Source organism: Cydia splendana, chromosome 26, assembly GCF_910591565.1.
Source record: "Cydia splendana chromosome 26, ilCydSple1.2, whole genome shotgun sequence".
NCBI lineage: Eukaryota > Metazoa > Arthropoda > Insecta > Lepidoptera > Tortricidae > Cydia > Cydia splendana.
This window is the reverse complement of record NC_085985.1, coordinates 460,965-488,460: the sequence shown is the minus strand read 5'-3', so window position 1 is coordinate 488,460 and position 27,496 is coordinate 460,965. Positions and strand designations below refer to the sequence as shown.

The following is a 27,496-nucleotide window of genomic DNA, read 5'->3' as shown; positions in this document are numbered from 1 at the left end:
ATTGTTACTTGGGCAATAGTGCGATGCCGACTCCCTTCCCGGTGTTGCTCGAAGCTGGTATTACAATCATAAACTGAAATAAATGTCATATACTAAGAAAAAGTGACCAAGTGCCCCAGGCCGGATCGGACCGGGCCCGGTGACCGAATGGCACAGGCACCTGCCGCGATAGCAGAGGACGCTGGTTCGTTTCTAGCCTGGGGCACTGGAGGCCTCTGTCACTTTTTCTTAGTATATGACATTTATTTCATTTTATAATTTATCTAGTAGTGTTTCTACTTGAAATAAAAACAAATTAAAATATTTTTATTTTTTCTAATACTTCTAATAGTACAATCCTTTTGTTATCAAAAAGACTATTGTTTTCGTAGTCGACATCTAGCGTCAAGTAGCGGATTTATCAGTACTACTATTCGACACTAGATGTCGCGACTAACGGAAAGTCTAATGCTCAACAATTTTCAGCTAATATTATAGTCGGATTAACCGGGACTCTATTTTCAACTTGTTATACAGAGTTGGAACACCTTTTTGCTCTATAGGCTTATACAGCTAATATATTCTATAAGCAATTGATGTAACGGTTTATTTCATCATTTTATAGAGCCGTTATAGGCGTCTACTATAACAGGTTCAAATATAACCACTATAGAGCAATATTACTGTATAATAGTATTTGGAATCACTTTTATGCAACTAATTTGCGCTATTAAGGTTCCCTGCCAAGCCGCTATAGTTTTGTGTTTCAACAGTGACAAAAACCCAACTATACAACGATTTTAGGATATAGTGGCTTTAGAGATCACTGCTATAGTACATAATACTTTAGTAGTTTGCGCTATTAAGGTTCCCTGCTAGCCGCTATAGTTTTGTGTTCTAACAGTGACAAAAACCCAGCTATACAACGATTTCAGGATATAGTGGCTTTAGAGATCACTGCTATAGTACATAATACTTTAGTAGTCATATGAACACTATTATAGAACTGTTTTGCTCTATAGTAGCGTTTTTGGGACATATTTATAGCGTTAAAAAGCGCTTTAGTAGTTTTTAAATCCCTATTATATCTCATCGCTGTAAACGTCACAATGACTCTTTTATATCACAAAACTGTTGTATATTGGTTTTGTTTTTTCTTTTAAAAGACAACAGCGTTATAGTTGAGTTTTTATGTCTTTTATAAACCGAGTTAGATACATAAAGGTAGAAAACGACTACTTGTAAATGATAAATTTGATCTGTAATGGCTACTTATATCTTGCTTATATAAGTTCAGGCCTAAGCCACATAATGTGGTTCCGTACAAAATATTTTTATATTTTAATGAATTGATAAAAAAGACCCCAGTGATATTAGTGACTGTAGGTGAGATTTATCATCAATGATTTAATACAAGCATAAAATCGTGACGGTTTAGATATTTATCGACATCCATTATTAGCACATTTTTTTACCAATCACACTGAAAAGGGAAACAACATTAATGACTACATCTAAATTTTAAAAAAATCCTATATCTTTCTAAAGAGTTTGTAGGTGTAACTGGGTCACATCAAAATTCTTTTGGAACCCTAATTTTAATCATGATGGCGGTGAATATTTCGTCCTAAGTTCTATAGTTAGCCTATAAAAGCGTCGGATTTACTTCTTGGCTGTATAGTAGTAACTATGGTGAATATCATAATATTTTAATAAATTATTTTATTAAAAACATAAATAAATCGAGGGGGCATTTAAAATTCCTCATTAAACTAATACTATTCTAACGGTAAAACTTCCGTCCCATATACTTTTTGCACTAAGGACCGAATTATTCGACATCTAAATGGCGCATATTAATATAAAGTCTTTACTTATCACCATTTTACTTAGTACCGTTTTTGTGTAGTAAATACACAACAAAACCACTCACAACAGTTGATGGAAAACTTTGATAGCAAATTTCGTAGTAAAGGAACTATGAATTCTACAATAGTATAAAAAAGCACTATAATACAATTTCAAATACTACTATAGTATAAAACAAGCACTATAATGGAACCTCAAATGCCACTATAGTATAAATTAACACTATAATGGCGTTACTGACAACAAATTAGCACAGAAGTGATCATCACATCACTTTTATAGACCTAAAACGTCACGACTGACACTGCTACAGGTCTACTATATCACTGAATGGCACATAAGATGCGCCATTTCGGCTTTATACAATCTTCTTTGGTCTTTTATAGGACCTTAGGTGGTATTTGGGAAACGTTCTATCGACTACTATAGAACCACAAATTGTTACTTGGGCAATAGTGCGATGCCGACTCCCTTCCCGGTGTTGCTCGAAGCTGGTATTACAATCATAAACTGAAATAAATGTCATATACTAAGAAAAAGTGACCAAGTGCCCCAGGCCGGATCGGACCGGGCCCGGTGACCGAATGGCACAGGCACCTGCCGCGATAGCAGAGGACGCTGGTTCGTTTCTAGCCTGGGGCACTGGAGGCCTCTGTCACTTTTTCTTAGTATATGACATTTATTTCATTTTATAATTTATCTAGTAGTGTTTCTACTTGAAATAAAAACAAATTAAAATATTTTTATTTTTTCTAATACTTCTAATAGTACAATCCTTTTGTTATCAAAAAGACTATTGTTTTCGTAGTCGACATCTAGCGTCAAGTAGCGGATTTATCAGTACTACTACTCGACACTAGATGTCGCGACTAACGGAAAGTCTAATGCTCAACAATTTTCAGCTAATATTATAGTCGGATTAACCGGGACTCTATTTTCAACTTGTTATACAGAGTTGGAAGAGGAGGAAGCTGAGTTGAGCGAGGGCGAGCTCACCGACGACACCCTCACCGAGTCCGAACTGGACTCGCTCGGCCCCGAGGAGCGCAAGGAGCTGCGAAAGCTGAGGAGGGAGGAGAAGGTACATTAATAGGTAGTAGTTATATTATAATGTATTATAATATAACTACTAAATGACATGTAAAGGTGATCGGACCTTAACTTACTAAAGTCATCCGTACATCAGATTTCTTACCAAAACGCGCGTTATTTCGTAGTCGACATCTAGTGTCAAGTAGCGGAATTTATAAGTACTGCTAGTTGACAATAGACGTGTCGTCGAACGAAGACTCTAATGCTCAACAATTTTCAGCTAATATTATAACCGGATTAACTGGAAGTCTATTTTCAACCCCATTCTGCTTATAATATTAGTTGTAAATTGTTTTAGTAGTACATTTTTCGTCAGTAGCTACACTTGTGACATCTGGTGTCCAGTAGGGGTACTGATAGTTCCACTACTTGACGTTAGATGTCGACTACGAAATAACGCGCGTTTTGGTAAGAAAACTGATGTATGGAGTTACCACTCTTTCTTTACTTATACATACTTTATGGTATATACATCACAAAAAAAATAATTTTCCGTTTTCGTATATCACACATATGAAATTAATAATTTTGGTCGCAAAAGGTTGCCTTACTGGCACTCAAAATCAAATCCTTACTGTAAATTATATACAAAGTGTTCAAACTCTACCTGAAATGTAATTGTAAATGATTTTGTTTGCCTAGGAGAAACTGAATCGAGAGAAAGCGAACCAAGCGAGAAAGGTGTTGGAAGAAAAGAAGGCCGAGTTGCAGAGGACCAAGTAAGTATCCCATTTCCTTTCAAGACAACTAATTGTAGAGAATTTTATGAAGAATATATTGCACTCTTCGGTGCGACGACTATTGTTTTCGTAGTCGACATCTAGCGTCCAGTACCGGATTTATCAGTGCTGCTACTCGACAATAGATGTCGCGACACTCGCGACGAACGGATAGTCTAATGCTCAACAATTTTCAGCTAATATTATAGCTTCAATCTTTTTTTCTAAAAACATTGAAAAACTGGGGCACAGATGTGGAAAATATTACAATCATTTTTTTTGACGACTGGTCTGGCCTAGTGAACCCTGCCTGTGAAGTCGTTGGTTTTGGGTTCGAATCCCAGTAAGGGCATTTATTTGTGTCATAAACACAAATATTTGTTCCTGAGTCATGGGTGTTTTCTATGTACGAATATATAAGTATGTATTTATCTATATAAGTATGCATATCGTCGCCTAGCACCTTTGCTTAGTTTGGGGCTAGGTTGATCTGTTTAAAATGTCCCCCAATATTTATTTATTTATTTGACGAGTTGTTTCTTTACATCTTCCAATGAATGTTACTCACAGAATAAATATTTTAATTCTACGTTATAGTTGACCGAACGTCAGCGAAGGTTTCAGCGATAAAGTCTTTGCCCTCTAGGGATGACGTTAGTTTCTTATTAGGCTAGATATAATTATAATCTACTGCAGCGCCATCTGCGTTAAGCTTCACGCGTTTATCCCCATTTTTATCTCCCCAGGAAACAGCAGGAAGAGCTGAAGGACAAGCTGCAACGCCTGGAGTCCAAGGTCCTCGTCGGCGGCGAGAACCTGCTGGACAAGGCCGACACCCAGCGCAGGCTGCTGGAGCAGGCCTCCAGGGAGCTGGAGCAGCGGAGACTCATCGAGCTGCGCCTGCAGGAGGACCTGCAGAAGAAGGAGGTATACTGGAACTGCTGGACAATTCCAATGCCCAGAGCTGTCCTCCCTTAGCTCGGCCTTCGGCCTCGCAAGCACGCCTCGCTTAGACGAAAGCTGTCTTTGACCTTCGCAGAGTTTATTGAACACTTTGGTAGAGTCTGTGCGGAAAGAGAAGAGTCGTGAAATGTATGGGCCCCAATACATTCCACGACTCTTCTCTTTCCGAACAGACTAGTAGTTGTCCGCTTAGAACCGCATGAGGAGCGATTCGCACAGGTGACGCTCCTAGTCAACGATCGACGATCCTACGCGGAGCTTAGTCTTCAGACTCCGCTTATTTAGACATTTTAGTAAGGTTAGTTGTATGCGTGGCCTCGCCGTGCGGGCCTTCGGCCTTTGGACTCGCATGGGGACTTGGCGATTGAGTCTTAAAGGTGACGCTCTGGACCATAGGCCCAGAGGTTTTCTGAGTTTTATGAATGAAGGGGCTAGATTGTACAGGTAAGTGCGAGTAGTTAATTTTTTTTTAATTCTACTGTCCAGTGTAAAATTCCTGGACAAGACATACGCTCCTCTTCAACTTTTTGTTTGTTTATTAACAGGCCGAACGCCTGGACATAGAAGAGCGTTACTCCTCCATGCAAGAAGAGAACGCCGCCAAGACCAGGAAACTGAAGCGCGCCGTCCAACTCCTCAACTCCGCCAAAGCGGAGCTGGCTGACCAGCAGCGGGAGCAGCAGAGGGAGATGGAGGGGATCCTGGACTCCGTCAGGGCTCTGAGGAGGGAGATACAGCTGGCAGACCTGGTGCTGGACTCGTACATACCCAAGGAGTACCAGGTGGGATGGAGGGCATCCTTGTTTTAGCATGGGGCCAACCAGACGACCATGAACGACTTATGAACGTCAAATAATGTTCCGCCGGCTCTAACTCTGCCTCTGCCCGAGAAGATTTAAATCCCTCCTAAATAGGGAATATTACGCGAAACTCTGCGTAGGAGGCGCCACTACCACTATCGGTCACAATCTGGGGGTCTACCGCGAAACAAGAAAATCGAAATTTCGTTATCTAACCTCCCTATCACTCTTGCTTATTCGAGCGATAAAGAGACAGATAACTGAATTTCGATTTTCGCGTTTGTTAACAAACCCCCTTGATGCATCAATGTCATATTTTATTGTAAAAAACAGAAGCAGCAAAACAAGCAGGAGGTCCCGGGTTCGAATCCTGGTAAGGGCATTTATTTGTGTGTTTATTACAAATATTTGTTCCTGAGTTATGGATGTTTTCTATGTATATAAGTATTTATATATAATTATATATTATATATATATCGTCGTCTAGTACCCACAACACAAGCCTTATTGAGCTTACTGTGGGACTAGGTCGATCTGTGTAAAATTATCCTATAATATTTATTATTTTATTTATTTATTATTATTTATTGTCTGTGAAAACTTGACAAAAAACAGTTTAAGGCACAGTATGTATAAGTTACTCTATAAATATAAATAAATATTATAAGGACATTCTTACACGAATTGCCTAAGTCCCACGGTAAGCTCAAGAAAGCTTGTGTTGTGGGTACTCAGACAACGATATATATAATATACAAATACTTAAATACATAAAAAACATCCATGACTCAGGAACAAATATCTGTGTTCATCACACAAATAAATGCCCTTACCGGGATTCGAACCCAGGACCATCGGCTTCATAGGCAGGGTCACTACCCACTAGACCAGACCGGTCGTAAAACAAGTTACTCTATGGTTTACTAGAGGAGCTAGTGCTGCACTCTGGCGGCAGAACATTGCAGTAATACCCCCTATTGTAGGAGGGTGTCCCAATATGAGACCGGCAAGAGACTCTAAAAGCCCTTTCAATACTATGACTTCGAAACGATAAACTTGGTTTGGTTTGCCCTGACCTCCGTTATAGGCTTACATTCGAAAGCATAGTAAAAGTATTACTTCTTATTTTAGCTAATGTTTGTCTATAAGTTCATAGAAAAATAAGTAGGGATAGAGTGCTAACACCATACATCAGTTTTCTTACCGAAACGTGGGTTATTTCGTAGTCGACATCTAGCGTCAAGTAGTGAATTTATCAGTACTGCTACTTGACAATAGATGGCGCGACGCACGCTCAACAAATTTCAGCTAATATTATAACCCGGAACTCTATTTTCAACTTCTTCTACTTGTAATATTAGTTGTAAATTGTTTTAGTGATAAATTTTTCGTCAGTAGCGACACTCGTGACATCTGGTGTCAAGTAGGGGTACTGATAGTTCCACTACTTGACGTTAGATGTCGACTACGATATAACTCGCGTTTTGATAAGAAAACTGATGTATGGAGTTACCATTCTTTCTTTACTTATATTTCTCTGTGGTTAGGATAAGGTTTTTCATACGATTTGTAGAAGATTATTAAAACCAATAGAAAACTGAGTGTATGTTTGTTTGAACAGGCGCTGATAGAGCAGTACGTGCACTGGAACGAACAGCTGGGCGAGTGGCAGGTGAAGTGCGTCGCGTACACCGGCAACAACATGAGCGCGCCCGCCCCGCCGCGCCACCACAGACACGTGAGCTCACACTAATAGGTTCACCCAGTGTCACGCTAGAGGGCGCTGATAGAGCAGGACGTGCACTGGAACGAGCAGCTGGGCGAGTGGCAGGTGAAGTGCGTCGCGTACACCGGCAACAACATGAGCGCGCCCGCCCCGCCGCGCCACCACAGACACGTGAGCTCACACTAATAGGTTCACCCAGTGTCACGCTAGAGGGCGCTGATAGAGCAGGACGTGCACTGGAACGAGCAGCTGGGCGAGTGGCAGGAGAAGTGCGTCGCGTACACCGGCAACAACATGAGCGCGCCCGCCCCGCCGCGCCACCACAGACACGTGAGCTCACACTAATAGGTTCACCCAGTGTCACGCTAGAGGGCGCTGATAGAGCAGGACGTGCACTGGAACGAGCAGCTGGGCGAGTGGCAGGTGAAGTGCGTCGCGTACACCGGCAACAACATGAGCGCGCCCGCCCCGCCGCGCCACCACAGACACGTGAGCTCACACTAATAGGTTCACCCAGTGTCACGCTAGAGGGCGCTGATAGAGCAGGACGTGCACTGGAACGAGCAGCTGGGCGAGTGGCAGGTGAAGTGCGTCGCGTACACCGGCAACAACATGAGCGCGCCCGCCCCGCCGCGCCACCACAGACACGTGAGCTCACACTAATAGGTTCACCCAGTGTCACGCTAGAGGGCGCTGATAGAGCAGCACGTGCACTGGAACGAGCAGCTGGGCGAGTGGCAGGAGAAGTGCGTCGCGTACACCGGCAACAACATGAGCGCGCCCGCCCCGCCGCGCCACCACAGACACGTGAGCTCACACTAATAGGTTCACCCAGTGTCACGCTAGAGGGCGCTGAACCGAGCGCAGTGATTCCTTCATCGCGCTAACGAAACTTTTATTGGGTTTGGCTCCTTTGTCTCACGCGTTTCCCGTACTAGGAAGTTTCACATGCCAATTTTTTTTTTTGTGATTATTACCGACAAATTTCAATAGAACAAATTTATTTCGACAGCTCCTAATAACTTTAGGGCCACTTGCACCATTTCATAACACGGGCTTAACTGGTTAAACCTGGAGTTACCATGGTTATCAGTACAATTTGACACTGGGTAATGGTTTACCCGGTTAACACCGGGTTAGTGGGTTGGTGCAGGTGGCGCTTAGTAGCATAAGAAGATAGGAGCTATAAGATAATATGTTTAACGCTTTCAATTCTATTATTTTACTTTTCTCATGAAAAGTAGGTTGCGAAAAAAAAGTAGAATGTTGAATGTTCGTTTTTTTAGCATTAGAACGAAGGTAAGCGATCTTGACATGTCTTTTAATTAAAAAACGCTTTTTAAAAAGTAACTATTACGGTGTTTCTCCGGTGTTACACCATAAATCGTCTACTATAGACGAAAAGGCCTATGTGTGTGATTACTTATGAAAGCAGAAGAATATAAATAATCTTATTAGATGCATAATTGTTACATATTTGTCGTGACTTATTTTTAAAACGTGTTTTTCAATTAAAAGACACATCAAGATTGTTTACCTTATTTCTAATGCTAAAATAAACGAACTATATGTTGAAAGCACCTACATATAGTTCGGCCAGGGACTGCATGTCTCATTTCAAACATGGATAGAGAGAATACTGTCTTTGTCTTATTCTAGTAGCATCCGAAAAAAGGGATGAGTATAGTTTTTTTCTTATTTACGGACAAATTAGGTTTGCCAGACTATGTGTCGGTTGCACCAAACTGTCTGTCACCGTTAAAGCGTTCGCTAAATTTTATTGTACGGGAAGTTTCATAGATCTCTGCTGCGTGACGTTGATCAGTCTGTTAACTGTGGCCCAACTGGCCCTATATTTCACAAACGATTCGTCATTTCCGAACGTATCTGTTATGGGTCTCTATTGTTTCCCAAATAGTTTTAAGTCATGAATGTCATGATATATTGTTTGTCCGAATTTTCGTTAGTCATAATTGGTTTTTCTCAGAAAAGCGTAACTTTTCAGGATTGCCATAAAACAAACTTAACCTAACCTATCTATAGAATAACCTTTCGAAAATCCTGAAAAGTTAACGGTTTCAGTTTTATGACTAACGATAATATAACAAACAATACATTATGAGTTAAAACTTCATGGGAAACAAAGGGAGTAAAGGGACCCCATCTGTTATAGTGTGTAGCTTTTAAATAGAGCTCGGCGGCTAATCCTATTGTCTATTGTTAAGTAAAACCGCACGTGTTACTTACCTGCAAAAAAGGGTCATACTTATTCTATTTGGCACCTGAACGCGGGCTAGTCCAACGCTCAAAAACCAGTGTAGGTGCGCTCTCCGATAACGCGCCTTTGCTTCGACCTCAATCGCCATCTCGATGACACATTTTAGACTGGTTCTGTAGTGTTCGACTCGCCGGCACTCAGTAACCGAAGTACGTATTTTTTATGCAGGTGGTTGTGGCACGTGGCACGAGCGGTTTTACTTAACAATAGACAATAGTTATTTGTACAACAAGAGATCAAAGTTTGATATTTCTTCGAGTGCTTATTTTGAGTCCCGTGCAAGCGAAAGATTCTATAATAGATTCACGAGCGTAGCGAGTGAATCTAATTTAGAATCTTGAGCGTAGTAAGGGATTCAAAAGCGCACGAGATGTAAATAACTTTGATCTTGTGTAGTACACAAAATTTTTCACCCTAAGCAGTGAGAACATACCTAGAGGGACAGAGATAATAGAACCCAAGTATATCGAACTTGTATTAGACCCCGCATGTTGAAATGACATTTGACTATAAAGATCACTTAAATGACATTTTGTCTCACTCAGTGAGCAAAATGCGATTTTGCTCACTCATTTTGTCTCACTCAGTGAGCAAAATGCGATTTTGCTCACTGAGTGAGACAAAATGACTTAGTGAGCAAAATCGCATTTTGCTCACTGTTTTTAAGAAGCAAAGTACCCTTGTTCGAGCTGCTGAGGTGAAATAGGATTAGCCGTCGAGATCTATTAGAAACCTACGAACTATATCTGCCTATTGTTACAGATGGAGCCTCCCGACCTGTCGTGCCGCTACCTGTCGTACGCGGCCGTCAACGCGCGCGCGCGCCCCGCCGCCTCCGCCGTGCCGCGCCCCAACACCGCCGCCCCCCGCGCCAGGCAGTAGAACATTATTTGAGCCCTATTACTTGTGCATTAAAGCTTAAAATTGGGTGGCGGCTTTTAATGTAAGAATTTACGATACTCTGTATTCGCTGGTTAGAATTGAGCACTGCCATGGCAGAGGCTATTTAGCAACCACATGTAGCTGAAACACATGTTCTGTATTATGTTCGATGAGTAAAACCAAAGAAAGAGTGGTAACTCCATACATCAGTTTTGTTACCAGAACGCGCGTTATTTCGTAGTCGACATCTAGCGTCAAGTAGTGGAACTATCAGTACCCCTACTTGACACCAGATGTCACAAGTGTAGCTACGGACGAAAAATGTACTAGTAAAACGATTTACAACTAATATTATAAGCCAGAAGGGGTTGAAAATAGACTTCCAGTTAATCCGGTTATAATATTAGCTGAAAATTGTTGAGCATTAGAGTTTTCGTTCGCCGAGACATCTATTGTCAACTAGCAGTACTGATAAATTCCGCTACATGACGCTAAATGACAACGAAATAACGCGCGTTTTGGTAAGAAAACTGATGTATAGAGTTACTACTCTTTCTTTACTTAAATTACTCTATGGTACTGTTTTAATTGTATTTAAAACAAAATGATTAGTCAATGTAAAAGTATTTTTATACATAACCAAATGACATTTGTATTACTAGAATTAACTGTTAATCTTTAGTGTTCTAATACTAGTCGCATTCCAGTGATTATATTATTTTTATCTCGTTTTTGTTATATTTTAACTAATCTAATTTTATCCTTTTTGGCCGCAGGGGTCGGGCAAAACGGATATGCCACTAGGGCAAAAAGGATAAATTAATCTAATTTAATAAATTGAAGATGTCATCAATGTCGGATATGAAGATTAATGATCTCTCTTGTTTGTGATTTTGATTTTATTATGTGATCTCGCACGATCAATTTGTGTTTTTACACTTTTAATTGTAACACACTAATATATTCAATAAATATTAATTTAAATAACCTACTTTAGTTGTTTTATTATAAGTAAACTTCATATCTGCACAAGGAAACGTACCGACGACGCGAACGGCAGATGGTAGCACTTGCTTTGGCATTGTACATGTGCACATGTGTTTCCGATTCAGGCCACAAGATGGCAGACGCTCCAACGCGCACGGTCCCTATCGTAAAGGTGGTTAGATTTTTTTAATTTTTTTTATGACGAATTGGAATGAGAGGATTCCTATGGCTGATTAGGTTGCCTATGTATGACCTTGACTATCTTAAGACATGACATGAGTCAAAGCCAAGTGCGTAGCTAAAGCTAAGCCACATAGATTTCTTGTTGCAATGACATAAATTTCAGTGCATAATAATTAATAATTATTCATCATTTACTTATTGTATTATTTTTAACGGGTTGTGTACAGTCAGCACCACTTGTAGGCGTGTTCTATTGGATAAACTGTGAGTAATCACTATCAATATTAATTATAGTAGTCTCCCACCAATTCCACCACTGGTGGGAAACGGGTCAAAACCGGGAGACGTGGAAAGGGAGGCCTTTGCCCAGCAGTGGAATCTAGGCTGATATAAATAAATAAAATAAAGTAGTACCTAAAGACCCTAAAGTCAACCTAAGTGTTCATGATAAGTGCTACGCCACGTATTGCGCTCCTATGGGATATATGGGCTGCTGAAGTGGTGGAGTATGTACACCAGAAGACCGGCTACACGCTGAGGGTATTCCAGCTTCGATCGCGCCACTACGTGCACTTCAACTCTTTTGTGGTGCGCGTGCCGCGACCGCTGCAGGGAACCATCGAGTGCGTCGACTTCTGGCCGAAAGGTGTCGTGTTTCGGAGGTTCCGGGGCAAACTGCCGAATCCGACACAAGAGCAGCCGATGAAACGGAGCCACGCCGTTTTGTCGACTAAATAATGTTTAGTTTTAAGTTTATAAAATACATATGTATGTTAGTCTGTAAGGTATTTGTAATATGGGCCTTGTTGCCTGAATTAAATTTCTAAATTTCTAAATAAATAAATAAATAAATATATACAGTAAGTTTCAGAGATAACTAACTGCAAACAGATTTCTATGCAGAGGGGGTCAGTTATTTATGCCACAGAATAAGTACTAGTACTACCGTACAGAAAGGACACTTCCTACAAACCGAAGTTTGACAGCGATTCAGGGTCGAATCATGATATCCCTTTCTAACTTATGGCACTATCCCTTTCGACTATTTAGGGTTGTCAAAATTCAAGTAATTATCTTATCTGTGGTCGTGCACGCAAAGGGACGTCAAGTTGTGCCAACCCTGATAATTGATCGGAGCAATGCTGAGCTGAATGGAGCCGAGTTTGCACGAAGTCAGGACTGTCTCCCCACTGTTTCTGCTTGTGGACACGGATCACGGATATACTTACATAGAACCCGGATTTTGCGAATCAAAATTGATCGTTATCACCGGGCAATGTCGGGAGCAGCGTGAACTACTCTAGCCCTTTTCTGTCAATTTCAATGTGTATTCCCAATCCTTAGCCCTTTGAACGTCGAGAACACCCGCGTCGCCGTATCTAGTCGTGCCCAGTGTGCCCACGGGGCCATGGACGCCATGTTCAACCATAACGTCCATAACTGTTATGGCCCCTTCGGCCGCATACGCAACCGGAGCTTCGTAACCAGTTGCGATCGAAAACTTTTTCGGTCTTGTACGAAACCGGTTGCGATCAAAAACTATTTTCTGTCAAAGTAACCTCCACACATTACACATACAAATGCATTTATTTCGTTACTTTTTACATCAGTTCTTAGGTTAGGTTAAGGATTAGGTAGGTAATTACATTCAAGTAAGGTTTACATTAGCTCGCTTGCATATGAAACTTAATTTGGCGTGTGTGACGTTTTTGTATATGTATGTATGTATGTCACTTTATTGCACATAAACAGGTTTACATAAAACGGACATAAACAAAACAAAAATAAAAATGTTATGTACAAAGGCGAACTTATCCCTAAAAGGGATCTCTTCCAGCTAACCTTTGACCTTTTAACTGTGATGTATGTGGGTACTTAGCCAAAAATATAGGTAACATATAAGTGGGTAGCTACATATTTCTTTGTCTAGATTAAACATTGCAACGAACAGACGTGTGTTTTTTCGCAACCCTTAGTAGGACGCCACCCCCTTCATCCCTATTTCTCATTAACCTTTGTATATGACGCAAAAGCGTTCAAAGGGTTTAAGACAGTGGTTCCTAACCCCCTAGGTTACCCCTGGGGAGGTAAAACTGGTATTTTACGGGGGTAATAAGCTAATCTAATATAACAATACTTGTTGGGGGGTTTTGGTCGAACTTCTCCTCGGTGACCGGCCGGTAGTAGAAATAAAGGACATCCGAGAAAAAGATGGAGGGATATATTTAACGAAACAGTTGGCGACAACTGTATGCAAAAGGCCCGCGATAGAGATATGTGGAGATGCATGGGGGAGGCCTACGCCACAGAGGCGACTACTATTATATTATAAATAATGGTTAAAGTTTAGTTTAATTGAATAATATGTATAAGTAATTAAAACTGTTTAAGGATAAAGTAACTAAATACTAGATTGTGAGCTATTTTTATTTTATTTTATTTTTAATATAACAATACAACAAACGTACATTTTTTATTACCATTGGGAAGAGGGGTAAAATCAGGTTCCCTAGTTAGTCATAGGGGTGACCGGACTGAAAAGGTTAGGAACCACTGGTTTAAGACGTGCCTCCCACAAGCCCGTGGGCGAGGGACCGCTTCGCCAATTCCTAATAGCTACGCCACTACAACAGCGCTTCTGTGGCAGAGGCACGGAGTGGAACCCAACAGGTCTATTTAACTAAGGGCCACTTGCACCATCCCACTAGTCTGTGCGGAAAGAGAAGAGTCGTGGCAGAAACGGGAACTAACATTTTAAATTTTATATGGCAATCAAACCTTTGACACCTGTCTTGTAAAAAGTAAACAAACTTCTGTCATTGTATATTTTTATTAACAAAAACCGCTAGTTTTATGTATAAAATATTTTCTAAACACGATAAAACCGTACATAAAACCACAAGGAAAATTATATTTAACATTGTTCGGTTTTGTCAGCGGGAAGAAAACGGGCTTTTAGTAAAAGCCGACTATCGACTTACAAAATGTCGCGGAACGTGTTTCCGCTATTCGCGGGTGTTGATGTAGTATTTAATATTAAATAATTACCTATTTAATAAGCCCCCTAAGTAACTTGTCTCCGGTACATAATCGGTAAGTATATTCATTCAAAATATATTAATTTTCATAAATATGCAGGTCATTCATGATCTTTAAAATAACTTACAAATAGTCGTGATACTTGCCATTTTATGCATATTTATATATGTAATTTTTTTTTCAGGATTGTGTTAAAGTACCTACGGTATCTCGAATAAAAGACCGCTAAGTAGGTGATATGCAAGAATTCGTAATCTACGTGCCGGATTCAAGCACATCCAGTTCAGATGAAGATACGTAGTTCTATGAGTGTCCCTGGTTGTTCTGAACTTCTGAAGCTAGCTCAAACATAAGTGACATTGAATATTTTAATTCAGACTTCGATTACAAAGAATAAAACTTTTTCTAATAAAATATTTCTTTTTTGTAAGTTCGTTTACTAGGTTCTGTTAGTTGAGCGTTTTCCAAAAAAAGTGTAGGTACATTTCATTCATGTCTTCAAAATATTGACTTCTTGGGCTCATTTTACTCAGAATCATTTGTACATTCACGCCTCATACATGAAAAAATATGTCCCAACATTTTGTATGATTTTTTTTTGCCAGTGCGTCATGTTCATACAAATAAAAATAATTTCATACAAGAATGTGACGATCTGGAAAGGAAATCTTTGGACACATTTTTTCATGTATGAGGCGTGAATGTACAACTGATTCTGAGTAAAATGAGCCCAAGAAGTCAATATTTTGAAGACATGAATGAAACTTTTCGGCGAAGTAAAATATCGTGAGATGAGAGAACCAGACATATCCGAATAAGGCCTACCTACTTATGCACTATTTTTATTCATATTCATATTTATTATTAATAATGTACACATACATTACAAGTCAAGTTTACAATGGGTGAAATATATCCCAGATAGTAAAATTACAGTTCTATTACCCAATTTCTACCAGATCTACCCGGTTGTGTATTAAAATAACTGTTGGACTGCACAGATTAGGCAGTACATAAATGAGACTCTATCTTGTTTGGTACTAAAATTACAGTTGTATTGGGCAGATTCTTATCTAGTTTTAGCAGTTTTGTCAATCGCACTGTCACTTTTTAGTATCTGAGACATAAAAACAAGTATGTTTTAAAAAGAAAACTAGTGCCTGCGCTAAATTAGAGGATTGAGTTGACGAGCCGACACCACCACCAGGCTCCGTTTAGTAAGCCGTGGTAAAAAACCGGAACAAAAGGGATTCAAGTATCATGACCTTTAGTGTCGTACTATAATCACGTGACCAGTGTTGTCAGCATAACAAAAACCATAAAATAGCACTGGCGCGCCCTCAAATCCCACGACTCTTCTCTTTCCGCACAGACTCTATCCCAGGGTTAAGCGGTTAAACCTAGTTTACCTAGTGTCAAATTGTACGGGTAACCATGGTAACTCCAAGTTTAACCGGTTAACCCCGGGCTAGTGGAATGGTGCAAGTGGCGCTGAGGGAGTTATTCCACCTGCCCAATTTCGTTGTCCAATGTGCATTGCGTCTCACTCTCTCATTAAGCAAAATGTGAGACGTAAATAAATACACATTGGACCAGGATATTGGACAGATGGAATACCATCCTAAGCTCCTTAATCCAGGGTAGACAGCAAACGGAAGACATGAAGCTAGACACGATACTAAAGACGGTGCAGTCGCACGAGTCGCTACGGTCCCCGCCGCCCGCCGAGCCCCTCGCTCTCAAGAAGAGAAAGAAGCCACGGGACAAAGTAAGGCCTCGAATAAAATAACTTAAAATTAGTTTTGATTATAGCGCCCTCTGTTAGCGAGTAGATGAACTACGCTAAATAGTTCTGTATTATAAATTGTTGAAATGGGCGCTTTTTTAGGGTTCCGTACCCAAAGGGTAAAACGGGACCCTGTTACTAAGACTCCGCTGTCCGTCCGTCCGTCTGTCACCAGGCTGTATCTCACGAACCGTGATAGCTAGACAGTTGAAATTTTCACAGATGATGTATTTCTGTTGCCGCTATAACAACATATACTAAAAAGTACGGAACCCTCGGTGAGCGAGTCCGACTCGCACTTGTCCGGTTTTTTTTACAACGATTTCACTAATTTAAAATAGGACTAGCGCCCACTAGTGGAAGTTTATTACAACGATATCTGGGGCATAGAGAAATGTTGTATAAAAATAGCGCCACCTGTTGGAAAGTTGAACGTCAGAGTTTTCCAAGGGCCTGGTCAAGATGCCAATCGTTTGCGCCGTAGTGAACGAAACGCTAACGTCTCACTGTCGCAGTAATATGGAAGAGTAATAGAGAGATATTACCGTTTCGTTCGCTACGGCGCAAATGATTGACATCTTGGCCCTTGGAAAACTCTGACGTTCAACTTGCCAACAAGTGGCGCTTTTTTTTTTAATTTATCTTCGTCCAAAATACAGAAAGCAAAGTTTTGATATACTTTTATTAGGGTAAGTAAATTGACGAAACATGTTGCAGATTTTACCGTTGTACCTATTGTTGTGTGACGAAGCCTCTGTACTCTCTGTAGCTGATCACGAGTTTGTGTTCACCTGACGAAGCTTGCGATGCGGATATAATATAAGTTTTGATGGAATCAATACAATTTGTCGAAATAAGAATTATATTTAAAATTTTCTTTAGTTCGCACACGTCCGCTGTAAGGTGGACACGACAGCGCCACTGCTGCGACTCGCGCCACCGCTGGCGGTGCGCGGCACGGCGGCCGCGCTCCAACTACACAAAGAAAACATGATGCTTCTGCGCATGATCAAGAATAACCACTTCACCCGGGTCCGTATTCTTTTGAACTAAAGGCCACAGTAGGTAATATGGCGTCAAGTTTCCTAGTGAATTTTAAAGAATAGCTAAATTACTCAATCATTTCAACCTGTCGACTTAGCTTAGCCGAAGAACCTAGGGCTCATTTAGACGATGCGAGAACTGGCATGCGAGTTTCATTACATTCCGGGGTTTGATCGGTCGGTTGAATTGGACGTAACCAACAGTCCGCAATGTAATTAAAATCGTATTCGTGTTCGCGCGCCGTCTAAATCAGCCCTACTAGTGGTGTGGCACCGCTGCACTACGCGGTACGGTCAGTACAATGGAGGCGCGGATGAAATTTTGTATTACGGTGTAGGTATAAAGGGTGGTATTCCACCTATCCAATTTCTTTGCTTAATGAGGAGTGTGATGCAATGCCATTGCACAAAGATTGGATAAGTGGAATACCACCCTAATCCGCCTAGACCTGACACACGACGCCGCGCCTCCGCCGCCGTTCCGCGCGGTGCAGCGGCGCTACACCGCTACGAATTGTGGTATTGGCACCTATATGCTATTTTATATTCCCAAGAAATAAATAAAATGTACGGACCTTAATGTTATCAATTTATTATAACCAGAATTCGGAATTTTTATCGCAGAAATAAATATGGTATGGGGCTATTCATAAATTACGTCATTTCAAATTAGGGGGGGGGGGGTCTGGACATCGGATGACGGTAGCATGAAGTAGGAGGAAATGGGGTCATTTGATGCATGATTTTTGGATGATTATAGGGGGGGGGGTCCAAAATCGTCAAAAATCGATGACGTAATTTATGGACAGCCCCTATGGAACATGATAAGTACAATTTTTTTAACAATTTTGTACTGCAGTTTTTTAGCATAATCTGGAAGTTTTATAAAGATACTGTGTACATAATATGAGTTTAATAAATCTTGTCCTGTTTTGAGATATAAATTATTTTTGATGGTTTTGCGATGATTTGTCCGATCGCTGATTATAACACAATTAAAGTCAAAATATTTCTAAAGTTTTACTATGGTTTTAGAATATGTTATTCGTCATCCACAGGGTCGTGTGGATAGCCGATGGCGCGTCCTGCCGCCCGGTAGCCCTCAATACCACGCAACCAGGGTCCAATTCAGCGAGAGGACGCACGCGGAGAACAAACTCTTGTACAAGATATTCACAACTGCGGTCTGTATACAATTATTACAAAACACATAATTAATTTTTCACCTCAACAGCTCGAACAAGGGTACTTTGCTTCTTAAAAACAGTGAGCAAAATGCGATTTTGCTCACTGAGTGAGACAAAATGACATTCAAGTGACCTTTATAGTCATTTCAACATGCGGGGTCTAATACAAGTTCGATATACTTGGGTTCTATTATCTCTGTCCCTCTAGGTATGTTCTCACTGCTTAGGGTGAAAAATTTTGTGTACTACACGAGATCAAAGTTATTTACATCTCGTGCGCTTTTGAATCCCTTACTACGCTCAAGATTCTAAATTAGATTCACTCGCTACGCTCGTGAATCTATTATAGAATCTTTCGCTTGCACGGGACTCAAAATAAGCACTCGAAGAAATATCAAACTTTGATCTCTTGTTGTACAAATAACTATTGAACTTCGTGTGTGTTCTATTCTATACTTCAGAAATCACTACACCTTATAAAACAATGTCCCCCGCATCTGTTTGTGTGTATGTAAGTTCGCGATAAACTCGAAAACTACTGAACGGATTTTCATGCGGTTTTCACCTAGGAGGAGGTTTAGGTTATAATTTGTTAAGGTTTTGTGTAACCCGTTCGAATGCAGCCCCCGCGCCTGACGCCGACGGCGGAGCTAGAGCAGTGGTGGTCGCGCATAGTGCGCGAGCGCGAGCGCCGCGGCGGGTGGCTGCTGGCGCCGCCCGCGCCGCCGCTCGACCCCGCCTTCCACGCGCCGGAGGGAATCATACGACCAAGGTACATTTCGTCAACCAATAGGGTTGGCCGATTGAAGTACCTACTTACGTTTTAAGGGTCGATTGCACCAAACCGTTTGTCACCGTTAAAACTTTCGCTAGCAAAATTGTATTTCATAAGTTTCATAGTTAATTGCTGAACGACGTTGTCAGTCCTTGTGGTTGGTGCAACTGGCCCTTACTCTTGTTATATGTTATTATGTTATTACACGTGTCATATCACTACACCGGGGTCCCTTTGTTTCCCATTAAGTTTTAAGTCATAATGTATTGTTTGTCATATTATCGTTAGTCATAAAACTGAAACCCTTAACTTTTCAGGATTTTCGTAAGCCGCGTCTGTTTGTGTTTGTATGTTCGCGATAAACTCAAAAACTACTGAACGGATTTTCATGCGGTTTTCACCTATCAATAGAGTGATTCTTGAGGAAGGTTTAGGTGTATAATTTATTAACCCGTGCAAAGCCAGGGCGTCATTTCATTATGCTGTGTAAAAGTTGTAAAATATGAATATGTGTGCAGGGTGTCGCTATCGCTGCGTATCCGCGGCGGCGCGGCGCTGGGCGAGCTAAAGTTGGAGCTGTTCTCGGAGACGTGCGCGCGCACGGCGGCCATCTTTACTGCGCTGCTGCCCGCCTATGTTGGCTCCGCATTCCACAGGTAGTCAGGCCAACTAGCTCTCCAAGTATGTACCGACTTCGTAACTTATCTTTTATTTTATTCTTTTCTTATCTTTATCTTTATATTTATATTTATCTTATCTTTATCTAGTGCGCAATGCCACCATGAACTTCAAATTTCTATAAAAATATATTTAGTTTGTCACTACCAAGTCTGTGCAGATGCTTATATGTACAAGATGTAGTGCATAATAATTTTCCATCGTATTTTCACGGAAACGTACGAACGTGTCTTGCTAATTGCAGTCAGTCTCGGTACAAAAAGTACTGAGGTTGACTGAAGTAACGCTACAAATACGAACGTTTCCGAGAAAATACGATGGAAAACACTTATGCACTACATAGATATCCTTAGATGTCACTTTTAGTCCTATGAAAATTGGAGGAGATTCGTACGTTGTATAGTTTGAATCATGTTTTAACATACATTTTCTAATGTTATTCATATTCTATTCATTCGTCGATAAAATTCTTATCTATGTAAAACCTTTTTTACATCGAAGACCGCGACCATCGATTTAAAACAATACATTATGACAATAATGACAATGCCAATCAAATCAATCGACATTTATATTTTATACTTCTAATATTTGCTAACTTTATAAACTTTTAACGAACTAACAATTTTAAATCGATTTAAAAATAAATAGTCTTAATTGTCTGGATAAAAAAAGTGTCATACCAGTGATTCAGTGAAGTGAGGTGACCTTGAGATGCTGGTGCCTGAGGCGGGCGCGACGGGCGAGCTGGTGCTGAAGGTGATCGGGCCCGAGGGGCAGGCGCTCGTCGCCTACTACCCGGAGGACACGCTGGTGGAAGAGCTGAAGAACCGGTGAGCTAACATTCCTATTTCAGCCTGTTGACAATACGTCCGCGTCCGTACGTCGCGGTGTCCTGTTTTCTGATTTTTAATTTCCACGTGCTATATTTTTAAAACTGTGCAAGTGATGTCGGGTCGGAGCACCTGCTCCACAATTTTAAAGTCTCTTGTATAGTTTAGGTAACTACGTGCTACCTAGACTATTATAAGAGACTTTAAGAAAATATTTTGTGATTTAGGCTTTTACGAAGTTCAGTCTTGGACGGGCGGGGTAAAGAATTCTTCAGGTATCTTCAATCAAAGTAGGTTTGATTGCTGTCGCTTTCGGTGTAGCTTGATAGTCTTATAGACCATCACAGCCATATCTAGGTATCTTTGAGATATCGGCGAGAATGGACAATCTCTGGCTCTAATCCCTGCCGTGTGTCTGAAACCTAAATTAAGTTAAATATTGAGTGTCTCAGGGCCATCGAGCACTTCTACCGCGGCGAGGCGGGCGCGGCGCGCTACAAGCTGGTGCGCGTCTGCGACTCCTCGACCCTGCACGACTTCCTGACCCTCGCGCAGCAGCAGTTGCAGCCGCAGGTCAGTCTACCATCACACTGTTGAGGAGGTCAGCACGTAATCCACCATCATCGTCCATTCACCCATTCCTAACTTATGCAGACATCTATGATCTCATCTCACGTCCTCTTTGTCCTGTATTTTCTGTCTCGCAAGTTGCATTTAGAGACTTTCGTTATCCAGAGCGAGCCGTTCCTCTTGTTTTGTTTACCAGGAGGAGCTGCTGCTGGTGGAGCTGCGCGTGCCGATGGCGGGCGCGCTGGACCTGGGCGCGGTGCGCGCGCCCGCGCCGGCCGCCGTGGCCGCCGCCACCGCCGCGCTGCCGCCGCCCAGACACCAGCCGCGACAGCCCAACCTGCAGGCGTTGCTGTCTACTAACGAGCTGTCCCACGAGCTGAGGAAGGTACCATCGCACACACTGTTCACTGTCCAGAGGTGAACCTTATTACAAAAGGCATATGATCCACCGTTGGACAGTTAAGAGTGTTGCTGGTTGTACAGTGGGCCTAATGGCTCCTCTACACGATGTGCCAACGCTGGCCAATCCAAGGGACGCAGCCATGCGGTAGAATGAGATAGCAATATCACTTGCTCCCTCTAATGCATAAATGCGTCCCTTGGATTGGCCGGCGTTGATCCATCGTGTAGAGGAGCCATAACACAGGAGCGGCGTGACCGTATCTCGCCCGCGAGATTGGCAATGATAATACAGTTAGAACATGATGGTTAGTCTATCCCGCGGGCGAGAATAGAATAGAATAGAATAATATTTCATTTAATCAAGTTCTTTACCCGTCACACACAGACACAGTATTACCCGTCTATAGATGGTGCTATAGCACAGTCTATAAAACGATACAGTCATTCGACGAAGCCGTCTAGACAGGGAAATCGTGCGGGGTGCAAGGGGTAGGTGGCGCGCACCCGAGCTGCATACATCACCATTGTTAATGTTTGCTCGGTACTACGTCCAGGGCTAGCGTGTCTTATTAATTGTCACATAAATATTATTTTGTGCAGTTGTGTAAAAGTCTGTGACCCTACTGTGTTCTTATCCGGTGTCGGCATTTACGCAAACATCAAAGGCGTCGGTCCACTGTGACTTTTTACACTGTCTATTTTTGATTCACTGGTTTCCTTTTTAGGGTTCCGTATCTCCAAAGGAAAAAACGGAACCCTATAGGATCACTCGTGCGTCTGACGTCTGCCTGTCTGTCCGACCATTCCCCCCCCCCCCCCTTTATCTCTGAAACTTTGGGCCTAAAATTTTGTAGGTATATATGTAATAGTAATAATTAGTAATACTTTACCTATAGATGACAGGAAAACCTATTAGAAATGTGCAGTCAAGCGTGAGTCGGACTTAATGTACGGAACCCTTGGAACGCGAGTGCGACTCGCATTTGGTCGGCTTATTTGTTGTAGATCCTGATAAGCCTGGTGGAGGCGGGCGCGCGGCTGGCGGCGGGCGGGCCGCACTACGAGCGTGCGCTGGCGCAGCTCCGCGCCGCGCTGCAGCCTCCACGCCCTGCCACGAGGCCCGTCGTCGAGGTAGCGGGGCCGTTCACTATCTGTGGCAGATCCCCTCGATGCTGCTAAGATACTTGACCCCTCTGCATACATAGAGTCAGACCAAGACAAGTCTGCAACGATTCACATTTCTAAGAAATTATGATTATGTATAAATAACACTTACACTGCGTGTGCTATCAAAATCGTTGCAGACTTATCTTGGTCTAACTCTACAAACGCTTAATATCCGGGGGGGGGGGGGAGAGTCAGTTATCTCTGTAGCTATAGAGACAGACGTTTACCGTCCCACAGCCACAGCATAAGTTTGAAATTCGTCTCTACTCCTGGACTGGACTGTTTCCGTGCTGTGTGCAGGTGATCACGCCGGAGGACATCGCGCGGCGCATAGCGGAGGAGCAGGAGCAGCCCCGCCCCCCGCCGCCCGTCGCCGGCAGCGACGCCTTCCGCCGCGCGGAACATCTGCAGAGGTCTGCTTATCCGAACGAACGTCTATACAAAGTAACGCTGCACCGTAGAGCGTCAACCAGAATTCAAAGGTGGATCTTTATCAGGTTTCTGGAGGAGTTCCGCGCGTGGCGGGTGTCCTGCGCGCCGGCGGCGGGCGCGGAGGCGCTGGCGGCGCTGCGCGAGCTGGGCTGGGCGGCCGCGGCGGCCGAGCAGGCGCTGCGGGCCACCGGCGGAGCCCCGCCCGCCGCCGCCGCCTGGCTGCTGGGCGAGCGCGGCGCCAGCGTCTGCGAGCTGGTGGACGGCCTGCCCGACGGCGCCGTGCTGCAAGCGCTGCTCAAGCAGCCGCAGGTGTGTCTGTAAGCCTCTGCTGGAGCGGTGTACTGCTGAAAGACATTCGACACTAGCAGCGTCTGTGAGTTTACGCAACGGGACTTATAACGCATTACGCGTTCAATACCTATGCCTCTAAGGATACTGTTGCGGCTGCCGAAGCGCTGCAGACCGCAGTGTATCCGACATGTTCGCTGAGGCGATAGATATTTTTTTGCCATAAGACAGATAAAGCGAGTGCGCGACAGAAACATCAGTTTTCTCAGGGAAAAGTGTGGGTTAAGGGGCCCACTGATTAACAGTCCGCCGGACGGTATCGGCCTGTCAGTTAGAACAAAATTTTGACAGTTCCGAACAACTGACAGGCCGATACCGGCCGGCGGACTGTTAATCAGTGGGCCCCTTTAAAGTAACTATCGGGAGAGTTATAAAGTAGAAAATACTAATATAGCTCAGCATGAACCTCGAATGTCTTTTAACTGGTGGACGCCTCGTGGAACTTAATAGCCCCGCAATAGCTAACTTATCTTGCCTTTTAATTATTTATGTTTTACGATCGACCATTTAAGTTTCCGAATCTATTGGTTTCAATAATGATTGTTCATTGACCAGATCCAGCGCGGGCTGCTGAACACGCGCATGCTGGTGGCGTTCATCGGCATGGTGGGCCCGGCCAACAGCGCGGCGCTCTGGCTGGCCTCCCCGCGCGGCTCGCCCCTGTTGTCGCAGATCTCGCGCACCTACCACTCCGAGAAGTACTGCCTCGCCGTCAACCAGTTCAGCGAGGAACACAACACACGCCCGTCTACTTCCAGACAACGATAACTTGTTTAAAAAGAGCCTCTGCAATGTAGATGAACTTATAAACTTTTCTTAGTTCATCTACTCGCTAACAGAGGGCGGTTAAATAAAAAAAATATTAAGAGTTCTTAATACTGCCAAAAAGAATAGATAGTATAGAGGGGTCCTGTCATTGTAAATTTTGTAGTCACTGTAAATTTACTGCCATCTATCGACACACGACTAAAACTTAAAATGAAAACGTATAAAGTTATCAAAAAATTTATATATATGGATAAATGATTTTATTATTTTTATAGCATTTTGATCCATGTTCATTCACTGATATCTATGTGTTATAATTGTTAAATTTGAAACGGTGTCGTCACGCCATCTAGCCGAGGATAGGCTAAAGATGTGTGCGGCATCTATTCGAGAATGACTTTTACTTGAATTCCGAGGCACGTTTTTTCCTTAGACTTTATTCGTCTTATATGAAGTTACATATGTCTTTGATACTGCGGATTGATTCTACAATCATGCGGAAACTGGGATTTAATATTAATTTATGGCCATTATTATTAATAAATTATTTAATTGGTATGTCTTTTGATTCTTATTAGCTCAATAAAAAATTACCTAATCACTTTTATTGATCTAGGTCTGATTGACACATTTTGATCACCTCAAGGTATGTAGATGTTTGCTATTTTGTTGATTTGGGTAGGTACTTCTACATTTATACGATAAAATTCATTCAACGAATCTCCTCCAAGTTCTATATTAAATAAAAATTAGTGGTAAAACTGCAAAAAGACTTTAAAAGTTGACAAGATCTTTAAAAATATCCCGCGTGAATGCAGGAAGGTGCCCGGGCTGTTCTGGACCGGCGGCGCCGTGTGCCGCGCCTGCGCCTTCCCGCCAGAGAACTTCCACTTTGCTCACAGCGCGCCTGGTGAGTGATAAAATGATAATGATAACACCAAACTACCTACTATAAGGGCCACTTGCACCATTCACTAACTCGGGTTTAACCAGTTAAACCCGGGTTAGTGGGATGGTGCAAGTGGCGCTAAGCAGATGGTGTGCTAACTGAACTACTTTTGAAAGGACCGTAATGGCCTCTCCAAAACGTCTTCGATAATCGCATGTGATTTCTGATTTGCAAAACATTGTGGCATTTGATCAATCGATTGAATTCGTTGCTCGCCTACTTAGCCAGCATTATCTAAAATCGCATGCCATTTGTGGCAACGTCTGAAGAAGCCTTAACAGGTCCGGTGCCAGCGCGGTCTACGCTTCGAGCGTAGCCGATAACATGAGACAACCCATATGTAGCGAAAAGCGCCTACGAACAGAGATTCCGCTTAGCGCTGGCAGAAAATGTGTTAAACTAAATCTTATTGCCATGCATTAAAGAGCATCTCAGTTTATGACTTAAACAAGCTGGCTAGAGTTGACTCCTTGCTAATATAGAATCTTTGTTCGTTATTGTTGTATGATGCCTCGTTTGACCACCGGTGCTCAATAATAATATAGGTACCTACCTACTCTTGTAATAGTATTAATTATGTATTTCTGTCAGGTTTGGTGACGATGCAGGTGTCACCCGACGACGAGATATGCGGTATCTTCAGCGTCATCTTTAAGCCGCTGCACCAGTTCGACCTCCGCAGCGTCGTGTTCGGTCGGGTACGGCTCTTCACTAACTAGTGCTGCTACTCGCCGACAGATGGAGTTTATAGTTGTTATGGCAGAGGTTTACTATCGATGTACTTTCATTTTTTTAGGGTTCCGTACCCAAAGGGTAAAACGGGACCCTATTACTAAAACTCCGCTGTCCGTCCGTCCGTCTGTCACCAGGCTCTATCTCATGAACCGTGATCGCTAGGCAGTTTAAATTTTCACAGATGATGTAGGTATTTCTGTTGCCGCTATAACAACAAATACTAAAAAGTACGGAACCCTCGGTGGGCGAGTCCGACTCGCACTCGTCCGGTTTTTTATCCACTGCAACTAGTTCTATCATGGTTCGATCTGCGCAGCGTTGTATTCGGTCGGGTATGACACTACTAACTAGTGCTGCTACTTATCGACGGATGGCGGTAGTAGTTATTTCTTTTATGTAAATGGTAGAAACATTCTTATTGTTGCCTATTTTGTGTACCGTGCTCTATCTCGTGCGGCCTTTGAAAACTATGTAATACTTTTTTCTCAATGGTAATATGGTAATACGGGTAGCAAGAAGGTCGTTTAGCATAATCGCATAGCATGTGGCACGGCCCTCCGACAGTATTCAATCAATCAATCAATTTATTTATTCACAGACTACAATGGTCCACACATAATATTACACAGCAATACAAATTATATTAACATAATATAAAGTATTCGTCCCCAACTATTGTTCTGGTGAAGCTGGGCCTATAACCGCAAAAATCGAAGTTCTTATATTTCGAACAACTATCTCTGTCACTCTAATTACGCCTTAATTGGAGTAAAAGAGAAAGATGCCCGTGATTTGCGAATTTCGGTGTTCGGTAGGTCCTCTGATGAGGCTCGTCGTTTGCAGGTGGTGCTCCCGTCCCGCACGTTTGAGGCCATGCGCGCTCTCGGCTCCGCGCTCAGCTCGCAGCCCGTCGTCGAGATAACCGCCGCGACGCTGTTGCCACGCCGTCGACCAACCAAATAATTTATAGCCGTAAACAGTAACCTACCTAGTTTGTGATTATTAATGAATGTACCCTTGAGAAAGACTTTTAGGAGGATTAAATCAAAATAAATAACATTTAAGTTTTATTTGCCTAAAACAGCGGTACTCAACCAGCGGCCCGCGGGGATTTTTTAGGTGGCCCACCAGGTGATGCCGGTATAGATGCATCCGAACTTCACATTTAAGCACTTTCTAACAAATATATATTATATAATTTATTGGTAGCTTTTGTTTTAGTTTTTTTACAATTGTACGTTTTGATGCGTTGTTAAATAAAAATACAAAAACTCTGAAATAAATACAGGAATTCGAACGCTCTTCT

General features: G+C 42.3%; 3 protein-coding genes across 6 annotated transcripts in view; all 3 read left to right on the top strand.

The window, feature by feature from the left end:
* The window catches only part of LOC134803435 (kinesin-like protein KIF3A), a 49,597-nt gene extending 38,549 nt beyond the window's left edge, over positions 1–11,048 (top strand). Inside the window, exons 9-14 of the mRNA XM_063776254.1 lie at positions 2,802–2,929; positions 3,583–3,659; positions 4,406–4,586; positions 5,168–5,404; positions 7,044–7,160; positions 10,189–11,048. Coding sequence (XP_063632324.1) covers positions 2,802–2,929; positions 3,583–3,659; positions 4,406–4,586; positions 5,168–5,404; positions 7,044–7,160; positions 10,189–10,308 — 860 coding nt within the window. The 3' untranslated portion in view covers positions 10,309–11,048. The remainder of the gene's footprint in view (positions 1–2,801; positions 2,930–3,582; positions 3,660–4,405; positions 4,587–5,167; positions 5,405–7,043; positions 7,161–10,188) is intronic.
* A 555-nt stretch (positions 11,049–11,603) lies between these two features.
* On the top strand, positions 11,604–27,238 carry LOC134803092 (uncharacterized). 3 transcript variants are annotated; one of them, XM_063775798.1, is made up of 9 exons: positions 11,604–11,742; positions 16,157–16,285; positions 17,186–17,335; positions 18,405–18,530; positions 19,157–19,305; positions 19,827–19,964; positions 25,325–25,416; positions 26,047–26,153; positions 27,034–27,238. In XM_063775798.1, exons 2-9 carry the CDS (start codon positions 16,178–16,180, stop codon positions 27,151–27,153), a joined length of 990 nt encoding a protein of 329 aa, XP_063631868.1. In that variant the 5' UTR covers positions 11,604–11,742; positions 16,157–16,177; the 3' UTR covers positions 27,154–27,238. The 3 variants fall into 3 exon arrangements, with proteins under 3 accessions (XP_063631868.1, XP_063631870.1, XP_063631869.1); XM_063775800.1 differs by having other exon boundaries at positions 11,614–11,742; positions 16,162–16,285; XM_063775799.1 differs by lacking the exon at positions 11,604–11,742 and having other exon boundaries at positions 16,144–16,285.
* On the top strand, positions 20,534–24,614 carry LOC134803090 (uncharacterized). 2 transcript variants are annotated; one of them, XM_063775796.1, is made up of 7 exons: positions 20,534–20,819; positions 21,272–21,392; positions 21,586–21,774; positions 22,797–22,922; positions 23,259–23,371; positions 23,456–23,699; positions 24,294–24,614. In XM_063775796.1, the coding sequence occupies exons 1-7, from the start codon at positions 20,701–20,703 to the stop codon at positions 24,504–24,506; spliced, it is 1,125 nt and encodes a 374-aa protein (XP_063631866.1). In that variant the 5' UTR covers positions 20,534–20,700; the 3' UTR covers positions 24,507–24,614. The 2 variants fall into 2 exon arrangements, with proteins under 2 accessions (XP_063631866.1, XP_063631867.1); XM_063775797.1 differs by lacking the exon at positions 22,797–22,922.
* Positions 27,239–27,496: the final 258 nt, after the last annotated feature.

Excerpts from the sequence above, each read along its gene's own strand:
- LOC134803090 (XM_063775796.1), top strand. The coding sequence starts at position 20,701 with ATGCTGGTGCCTGAGGCGGGCGCGACGGGCGAGCTGGTGCTGAAGGTG. Across the intron at positions 21,775-22,796 it reads TGTCCCACGAGCTGAGGAAG|ATCCTGATAAGCCTGGTGGA; the intron begins GTACCATCGCAC and ends TATTTGTTGTAG. Across the intron at positions 23,700-24,293 it reads CGCTGCTCAAGCAGCCGCAG|ATCCAGCGCGGGCTGCTGAA; the intron begins GTGTGTCTGTAA and ends TTCATTGACCAG.
- LOC134803092 (XM_063775798.1), top strand. The coding sequence starts at position 16,178 with ATGAAGCTAGACACGATACTAAAGACGGTGCAGTCGCACGAGTCGCTA. Across the intron at positions 16,286-17,185 it reads GAAAGAAGCCACGGGACAAA|TTCGCACACGTCCGCTGTAA; the intron begins GTAAGGCCTCGA and ends AATTTTCTTTAG. Across the intron at positions 17,336-18,404 it reads AGAATAACCACTTCACCCGG|GGTCGTGTGGATAGCCGATG; the intron begins GTCCGTATTCTT and ends CGTCATCCACAG.